The sequence below is a fragment of the Taudactylus pleione genome, unplaced genomic scaffold (assembly GCF_031769625.1).
Source record: "Taudactylus pleione unplaced genomic scaffold, aTauple2 ptg000768l, whole genome shotgun sequence".
Taxonomy (NCBI): Eukaryota; Metazoa; Chordata; class Amphibia; order Anura; family Myobatrachidae; genus Taudactylus; species Taudactylus pleione.
The window spans coordinates 234,751-244,544 of NW_028285170.1; the positions used below are offsets into that span (position 1 = coordinate 234,751).

At 51.7% G+C, this 9,794-nt stretch overlaps 1 protein-coding gene across 1 annotated transcript in view; it reads right to left on the bottom strand.

Annotated features, from left to right (window-relative positions):
• The window catches only part of LOC148476841 (uncharacterized), a 223,941-nt gene that overhangs the window by 150,485 nt on the left and 63,662 nt on the right, over nucleotides 1-9,794 (bottom strand). Inside the window, exons 8-12 of the mRNA XM_088457572.1 lie at nucleotides 9,731-9,786; nucleotides 8,408-8,506; nucleotides 7,737-7,928; nucleotides 7,051-7,129; nucleotides 6,834-6,931 (exon numbers count right to left, since the gene is read on the bottom strand). Coding sequence (XP_088313698.1) covers nucleotides 6,834-6,931; nucleotides 7,051-7,129; nucleotides 7,737-7,928; nucleotides 8,408-8,506; nucleotides 9,731-9,786 — 524 coding nt within the window. The remainder of the gene's footprint in view (nucleotides 1-6,833; nucleotides 6,932-7,050; nucleotides 7,130-7,736; nucleotides 7,929-8,407; nucleotides 8,507-9,730; nucleotides 9,787-9,794) is intronic.

Here is a 9,794-nt window from a genome sequence, read left to right on the forward strand (position 1 = left end):
ACCAGAGCGAAGTCCATCTCCAGCACAGGTGTGTCAGGGTGGGTGCCCTGTGTACTTCGTAGAAAGAGAGATAACAAAAGCTAAGTTCTTACCATATCTCTCATTTTCTACTTCAGGGTCCCATAGGCTCCACAGGGAAACCTTGGGGATGTCCAAAAGCAGTCCCTTTAATGTTGGGCACACTCCTGTGCAGAGAGGAGAATCCGCCGCCCAATGGAAGCATCCTGAGAGGCAAAAAGGTATCAAATGCATAATACCTCAGAAAGGTCTGGACAGAAGACCACATGGCCGCCTTACAAAGCTGAACAGCAGAGGCGCCACGGTGAGCTGCCCACGAAGGACCCACAAACTGATTAGAATGAGCAGTGACAGAGGGCGGCACTGGAATGCCCTCATGAGTGTAAGCTTCAGAGATCGTCAAGCAAAGCCATTTAGCCAAAGTTTGTTTATTGGCTGGCCATCCCTTCTTGTGGAATCCATAGAGGACAAACAAGGAGTCAGGCTTCCGAAGGGAACTGGTACGTCCACATAAATCCTGAGGGCACGTACCACATCCAATGAGGCCTCACCTGCCGCGAGGTCTGGAGAATTAAAGCCCGGTACAATAATTTCCTCATTTATGTGGAAACTAGAAACCACCTTAGGAAGAAACCCAGGGCGAATCCGAAGCACCGTCCTGTCCTGGTGAAAGACTAGAAATGGGGAACGGCAAGAGAGAGCCCCCAAGTCTGACACTCTTCTGACAGAAGCAATAGTCAGAAGAAAAACAATCTTAGCTGTAAGCCATTTGAGGTCCACTGAGTCCAGGGGTTCAAATGAAGAGCCCTAAGGACAACAGCCAAATCCCAAGGTGCCACAGGAGGGACAAAGGGAGGCTAAATGTGAAGGACACCCTGTAGTAAAGTGCGGATATCAGGAAGAGGCGCAATCCTTCACTGGAACCAAACTGACAGAGCAGAGACATGCACCTTCAGTGAGGCAAGGCGGAGACATAGTTCCAAACCTGCCTGCAGGAAAGCCAAAACTCTGTATATCTGAAACACCAGGGAATCGTAACCCTTGGGACGACACCATTGAAAGTAGGTGTGCCACACCCTGTGGTAAATCCTGTCAGAAGCTGGTTTCCATGCTCTGAGTATGGTGTTAACCACAGAGCAGGAAAATCCCTTGGACCTTAGGAGGGATGTTTCAAGAGCCACGCCATCTAAGACAGACGACTCAGGTCCAGGTAAAGGCAAGGACCTTGGGACAACAGGTCCGGACGTTGAGGTAACAGCAACAGAATGTTTATGGAGAGACTGAAGATCCGAGTACCAGTGATGTCTGGGCCACGCTGAAGCCACCAGCAGAACAGTGGCTCCTTCTTGTTTGAACTTCCGAAGTACTCGAAGAAGGGAGATTGTAGGAACCAGGTATGCAAACTGGAAGGTCCACTTGACTGACAGAGCGTCTACCAAGAGAGCCTTGGCGTCTCTTGTCCTGGACTCGTACAGAGGCAGTTTGCAATTTTGGTGGGCTGCCATTACCACTATAATCTTGGTAAACACGCGAGGTGCAGTAGAAAAGCCAAACGGCAGAGCCCGAAACTGGAAATGTTGCTGCATTACAACAAACCTGAGAAAACGTTGGGGAGCCGAAGTAATTGGAATATGCAGGTATGGATCCTGAATATCCAGTGACACCATAAAATCCCCAGGTTCCTGTGGCCGGAGGCCGGCCTCACGTGGGGAATGGCGGCCGCGGCACTGAAGGGGTTAACCCCTGTGGGGTTAACAATGTTAACAAGGTAACAATGGACGCTTGGCTCCACATTTAATTGTATTATCGGCGCTAGGTGCCAGGCAACGTTTTAACCCCCCGGCGTACTGCACCGGGGGTTGGGTTTTATGTTGGTGCCGCAGCCACGGAGCATCTCCGACGGCTGCGACAGGAGGACCCGACGCTGGGGACCGGGAGCCTGGCTCCCGGCGCCCCAGCTCCACAGAACGGAGAGCAGATAGCCGCTCTGCGTGCCGGCGTCCCAGCTCCACAGGGACGCCGCTGGTCCCTCCGTGCCGGCTGCTTAGTGCGGCCAGGCAGTGGAGGGCAGGGCAGGATGCTGACCGCTGAGGACTGGGAGCAGAGCTCCTGGCGCCCAGGGCAGCAGGGAGCCACTGCAGCCGGGATACGATCATCACGGACTGCAGGGCAAAGTGGCTCAAGGGGAGGGGACCGGGCTAGCCGGCTCCCCCAGGTGGTGCTGATCGCTGGGGACCAGGAGCGATGCTCCCGGCACCCCAGCTGTACAACGCAGCGGGGCTGGCAGTTAACCCTCGGTGCATGGCACCGAGGGGAGAACCGCCATAGCCGCACTCTGGGGGTCGGGGGCACTAGCTCCCAATACCCCAGTGCAGGAGGAGAGGCCACACACGGGGAGACCGGAGAAGCCGGCTCCCAGTGCATCGTGACTGGCCAAAATAGGGCGCACAGGGGGACCGGGCTAGCCGGCTCCCTGTGCAGTGTTAGAGGGTGCACTGGGGACCGGGAGCCTAGCTCCCGAGGGCCCCAGCAGCATGGCCAAGTGGCTGCACGCTGGGGGACAGGGAGAGCCAGCTCCCCGGACCCCCAGCGCTGTGAGCATGATACAGCAGAGAGCCCCAGCAGTCCAGGACTGCAGGGCTAAGGGAGCCCAGCGCTGAGTGTTGGGCAGTGTAATAAATAAATATAAATGCATTTGAAATGATTTGTGCAGCACTGAGCCAGGACAGCAGGTCCTGGGCTACAGTGCTGCAGTGTGTAACAGCCTGATGCAGGGCACAGGCTTTGGTGTATGTGTAAAAACATGAAATGTATATGTTTAATGTATAATGTAAGAAAAGTGCACTTACCTGTGGTCTGTGGAGGTCCAGGGGGATCCGGAGCTCTCTGTGGGCTGCTGGGTCCCCAGGCCTCTTCCCTAGGGGAATAAAATGTTCTCCTATGCAGCCTCATGTCTGGAAGTGGTATGAGGGGGTGCATAGGAAGCTGGCTAATGCAGCCAGCTAAGTGGGTTTAGGGAGCTTCAAATCGCTTCCCCTTCCATGGTCAGGAAACCGTGCCCGGGGACCCTGCTTGCCCACCTCTGGAGCTCAGATTCGGGCAAGAGTAGCAAGCTTGGTCCCTTAGCAGATTCCTGGAAGTCCATTTTCGGCGGGAAATCCTTATCTTCCCAGGCTATGTCCAGACGGAGCGGAGCCGTGGGCGTTGCCCAGCTCAGAGGTTGAGCCCAGGCACAGGGGAGTCACCACTCCCCCTTGCCATAAGGGACATTGTTAAACGTGCCTGTGGCTAGCACATGCACAGGTCATGCACTTATGATGATTGGTTGGAAACCACAGGGCGGGCGTACCCCCTGTGGTAATGTGTATTAGAGAGGCATAAAAGAAGGGCTTGTGCCTAGTAATAGTGTACAACCCTGTAACTTCTGTGTGGAGGAGACCTGCTGTATGATTCCTGTATGCTGATATTCCCCTTCAATCTGAAGGGAGGGTCTTTTTTAAGACTTTGAGCAATAAACACCTTGCCTGACTTCAATTGTGCCTCAATCCTGCAACCAACAGAATTGCGCAAAACGCTATTCCGTTCTCCTGCTGTTCTGGGTAAGAGCTCCGTGTCTCCAAGTTCAAGCTCTCTGCCAAGCTACCATGCAGACCTGGTCCATTGCGAGGGATCAGGTGGGAACAGCTAACACCAAACAGGAGGTGTGTCCGCAGTTAGTCAAACGCATACGCAGCAGAAGCGGTTCCAGGTTCCGAGGCAGGAGCCTGACTGTACGTAAAAAGCGGTTCCAAACGCCGATGGTAGAGTTTGGTGGTGGCAGCATCGTTAAACGCCAACGGCGCAGTGGGCGGAGTTAGTGACAGGCGGTCACTGACGGTGAGTGGGAGTCCAAAAGCGCTAACCGGTGACCAGGGACGGCCTAGGCGAAAGGCGTCCGGTCACAGTTCCATAGCCAGTATTATTGAGCGTAGGGTTTCCATCCTGAACCGAGGTACCGTGAGGAATTTGTTCAGGGACTTGAGATTGAGGATAGGCCGGTGGGATCCGTTCGGTTGTAAATTGGAATAACCCGTTCCACCTCTGGGATAACGGGACCAGTACAATGACAACTGCCTGAAGCAAGGATTGTACTGCCTTCTGAATTTCTAAGGTCTTGTCCTTGTTTGACAGAAGGCCTGTGCAGAAGAACTGATGGGGAGGTCTTCTGCGGAAGGAGAGGGCGTATCCGTGAGACCACTTCTCTTACCCAGGTGTCTGTGATGGTCCAACACCAGTATTGGGTGAACTGAAGAAGTCGGCCTCCCACCCCTGGGATCCCCCAAGGGGAGGCCCGTCCAGTCAGGCTGAGGGTTTGTCATCAGGCTTGGCAGTCTTCTTGGTGACTGACGGCCTAGGAAAGGAGTCAGTTTTAGGCTTACCTGGGGCCAGATAGGTCCAAAAGGACGAGGTCCAAGACCCAAAGGGAGCAGGGACAGAAGGCAGAGAAGCAGACTTAGCTGCTGCCGACGTATCCACAATCTTGCCTTAAAGTTATAAGGTAAAACACTTTAAGCCTTTCTTGGAGTCTGCATCCACTCTCCAAGAGCAAAGTCACAGGGAGCGGCAAGCTGCAATTGCCGCATTGGAAATCCTGGCAATCAAGAGGCTGACAACCAAAGCAGCCTCGTTAATATATGTAGCTGAATCTCGGAGGTTGCCCACCAGATTCACTTGCTCGCTGGTAGCATCCGAAGACAAGGACCGTTCAAGGGAGTTTGCCCAGCACTCCATAACTCCAGCTACCCAGTACATAGCCATGGCCGGTCTGCACACTGCTCCTGAAAGAGAATATATGGATTTCAAACAAACCTCCACCTTCCTATCCATAGTATCCTTTAGGGACGACATGGATGGTATACGTAGAGTCACACTTTTAACCAAGCTCGTTACATGAGAATCCACTGCTGGGAAAGTTTCCCATTTAGTAAAATAGTCCTCAGCAAAAGGATAAGCATAAGCCAGGCGTCTTTACGGCTGGTAACGCTTACCAGGTGATTTCCATACCACTTCCAGGTGATCTACCAGCTGATCAGATAAAGGAAATATGGCAGCGGTCACCTTTATGTCCTTGAAATAGGAATGTCTGGACTTGGGGGCCTGAGGTTCGTCCTCCTCTATGACAAAGGCTGCACGGAAAGCTCGTATCAGACCTGGAATATACATTTTTGACTCCATCTCTCGTGCAGAGGGCACTTGAGTCAGGTTCATCTGGAAGCTCTCCATCATCAGACATCATGTCATCGTCATCATACTGAGTAGACAGATGACGGCATCCCCCTGCAGCATATCCATAAGATTCTGCACCGTAGTGGAAAATGTATTCACCCAGGGAGGCTCAGACACAACCTGTATGGGTGCAGCCAGCTGAAGCAGGCTCTGGGAGGGCACAATCTGCTGCTGGGGGAACCCCAGCGGGGGAAACACAGGAGGGATTGCCAAACGTCCCGCAATGGGCGTTAGTGCTTGAGCAAAGCACACCCAGGGAGGCTCCTGTGAGGTGGCTGAGACAGTAGAGGGACCTGGAGGAGCCTAACACCTCAAACATAACCCCTCAAGTACCATGTCTCCCACAGCTAATCCTGCAGCACACTTTTTACATGACGGCAGGTCAGAAGCCAAACTTGGCACGTTATCCTCACTACCAGACATGGTGTAGATAGCTTGTACACTGTAGGTGACCCACCGTACAGAAAAATAAACTGAGGTTCAATATGCTCCCTGACAACACTTGTAAGGAGTCAGTGAGAAAAAGCACAGGGAAAATAAAATGGTTGACAGAAGGAAAGAAAAAATACAGACTGCGCTAGCATAAAGTCACATACAATGCAGAATAAACAACACCTCCACAAATGGCACTACTATTCAACTACACAGACTCAGTGTCTGGTAGGCTATAGTGCTACATAAGCTGACCACTTGGAGGAGAGTTATGTAGGAGGACCCGAGCTCCGCACTGCCTGCGAGATCTGCGACTGAGCCAGGAGAAAATGGCCACCAGAGACTTCTGAGGGGGCGGATCCGGAGGAGAGCCACCTCAGCCCAGCCAGACCACAGAGGAAAGGCGCGCTGTGCAGCGGGGAGGAGCCGGCTGTTCAACAGGGATGGCTGCCCCCCCTGGCCGGCGATTAACCACGGGGACGCTGGATTCACGCCCTGACATAAAAAGCGTGTCACTGGTGATCTAGTGGAAGCGCAGGTCTCAGTGCCTGGCTCCACCCACCGTCATCCCCAGGGAGTCCCCCTAGCCCTAGGGAAAAAGACTGCTGCTCAGCAGGTCACCACTCTCAGTGACCCACCGCTTACCTGCTCCCAGTAGCGACCGGGCGCAGTCCAGGGATCCTCACGGGGTCCCTGCTAGCCAAGACCCCGGAGGCCCGCTGAAACCCCCAAATAGTACTGGCACCGGCAGGGTGACGGAACGGCATCTTCATTAAAAATAAAAAACTCTTCAGAGGCTGTGTACAGCCCTGGAAACAGAGGTGCAACCAACGAAATAGAGGTGCCTTGGCCCGGGGGCGGGGTATAGGAGGGAGACCCAGTGCACCCTGGGAGAAAAATTTAACTGCGTGGTGCCCAGATGACTCCATCATCACCTATACCCCAAGGCCTCCCTGTGGAGCCTATGGACCCTGAAGTTGATTTTCTTTTTTTTTTTATGTTCGATTTCATTGACAATAAAAAGTAGAATATCAATGTATTAGACACACACAGAGTCTCTACAGATCATATAGTGACATTGACTTTGGTATATTGGTGAGACCCTAAATCCGATCTACCTGATGCCCCTGTGGGATCCTGTGATTCTCCTCTGTACAATTATGTGAATACAGAGGATGGGGGCATCTCTCTGGGGTATTCTTGTTACTGGATCCATCTGTAGGAGACACACAGTGACTGAGTACATTGTATATATGTGATTATCAGGTAATGTGTGTATATAGGTGGCCCCCATACATGCTCTCCCCTATACAATAAATCACATTATCCTCTTACCCAGTGATGTGAGGGGCTGGTGATTCTCCATCATCACGTCCTTGTACAGACCCCTGTGTTCCTCTATATACTCCACCTCCTGCATGGAGACATAGACAGTGACATCCTGACACGTTATAGGAACCTGACACACACAATGATACAGTCATCACCCAGACACATCCCCTGGTGTTACTGTATAATGTCCCATTCCCAGCAGTCACCCAGACACATCCCCTGGTGTTACTGTATAATGTCCCATTCCCAGCAATCACCTCTCCAGTCATCACCCAGACACATCCCCTGGTGTTACTGTATAATGTCCCATTCCCAGCAGTCACCTCTCCAGTCATCACCCAGACACATCCCCTGGTGTTACTGTATAATGTCTCATTCCCAGCAGTCACCTCTCCAGTCATCACCCAGACACATCCCCTGGTGTTACTGTATAATGTCCTATTCCCAGCAGTCACCCAGACACATCCCCTGGTGTTACTGTATAATGTCCCATTCCCAGCAGTCACCCAGACACATCCCCTGGTGTTACTGTATAATGTCCCATTCCCAGCAATCACCTCTCCAGTCATCACCCAGACACATCCCCTGGTGTTACTGTATAATGTCTCATTCCCAGCAGTCACCTCTCCAGTCATCACCCAGACACATCTCTTGGTGTTACCGTATAATTTCCCATTCCCAGCAGTTACCTCTCCAGCCAGCAGTTGAATGATCTTGTTGGTGAGAGCCAGGATCTTCTGGTCATTGTGTCTCTCATGTATCAGTGAGTGAGGTGGAGGCACCGTGATGGGGCTCTGGGTCCTGCTCAGTCCTCCTGACACATGAGGATGGCTGCTGGGTGTCTCACACTCACTGGATGTCTTCTTCACTACTGTGTAATCCTGTGAATTGGAGAAATATCACTATCACTCCCAGATCCCTTCACCTAACCAGTCATATCCCTGTATTATTACTATAGATATAAGTGACGTCACTGTGACACTCCCAGATCCCCTCCCCAGTCACGGCCCTGTATTATTACTATAGGGATAAGTGATGTCACTGTGAGACTCCCAGATCTCCTCACCTCCCCAGTCACGGCCCTGTATTATTACTATAGATATAAGTGATGTCACTGTGACACCCAGAGACCCCCTCACCTCCCTAGTCTTGTCCCTGTATTATTACTATAGATATAAGTGATGTCACTGTGACACTCCCAGATCCCCTCACCTCCCCAGTCATGTCCCTGTATTATTACTATATAGATATAAGTGAAGTCACTTTGACACTCTCAGACCCCCTCACCTCCCCAGTCATGTCCCTGTATTATTACTATAGATATAAGTGAAGTCACTTTGACACTCTCAGACCCCCTCACCTCCCCAGTCCTATGACTCCTGTCCTTGTCCGTCCTCAGTGAATCAGTGAGAATACAAAATGTGTAATTTAAGACTCTGGAACCACACAGCTGGACAGTCTAGGAATAAATATAATACACATCACAGAGAACACATGTAACACAGTCAGACATGTTACACTGAGTGACCAGTAAGTCTCCCCTTTCCCCCCAGCCATAGAGCCCTGGTCAGTGTCTGTCAGAGGTTCCTGTGACCCAGCCCCATAAGGCTCCTCAGAGGCCGTCACACAACGCTGTACTGTATAAGGTTACACCAATGCTCCTCTCCTGGCCGGGGGTCTTATTCCTCCCAGACACATATTTGGTGCAATTTGCTCCACGTGAATCTGTTACAGACACATGAATTAGGGATTTGGGAATTTTTTACTTTTGTTTTACATTTATTCCAGAAACTGAGATAATCTGTGACTATACTGAGGTCATACAGGTAACAGGGGTGTGAGGGGAGAGTACACAGGAGAGCAGAAGGGGTGCAGATATGGGGAGAGGGGAAGTAACGTAGGAGTACAGAGCGCACAACAGGGGGTATTACAGCTGTACAGAGGTGGCAGTAACACAGTGGAGGGGGAAAGGAACAGAAGAGGTTAATAACACAGGGATAGGACAGCAGGCAGCCCAGGGGACACACAAAGGGTTACACAATACAGAATCCCATCAGTCACTCTGCACAAATGATGAAATGACAAATGACCGCACCTCAGATGTATGTTACATGTGTGACCAGCCTGCCGGCCGTGTGTGTGCAGCGTAGGGTGGGGTGAGACATGTCCTGGGGGATAATCAGTGACACTCTGAGGATCTGGGGACTGTCACAGCCACTGGCTGTCTCTGAGAGAGTCTCTATTGCTCAGGATAACAAGACGCCCTGACAGACAGTCTCAGCTCAGGGAGTGCAGCACTTTGTTACATGTCCTGTCTGTGTCCTTCTCACACATCCTTCCCCAGCTCCTGTTATGTATCATCTGGTATATACAGTACATACATGTTATAGCTAATATGTGTCATTCCCCAACCACTCATTACTGTTATTATTACTCTGCAGCTGCTGCTATTACAGGACACCACAGCCTGCTCCCCCTGTATAGGAGGACACCACAGGCTGCTCCCCCTGTATAGGAGGACACCACACCCCGCTCCCCCTGTATACTAGGACACTGCAGGCCGCTTCCCTTTATAGTAAAACACAACATGCCTCTCCCCCTGTATATTAGGACACCACATTCTGCTCCTCCTGTATATTAGGACACCACAGGCTGCTCCTCCTGTACAGTAGAACACAATTACCTGCTTCTGCCAGACAAAGAGACGTCGCCTTATTCGCGGCCAAAACTTGACGGAAGCTGCAGCA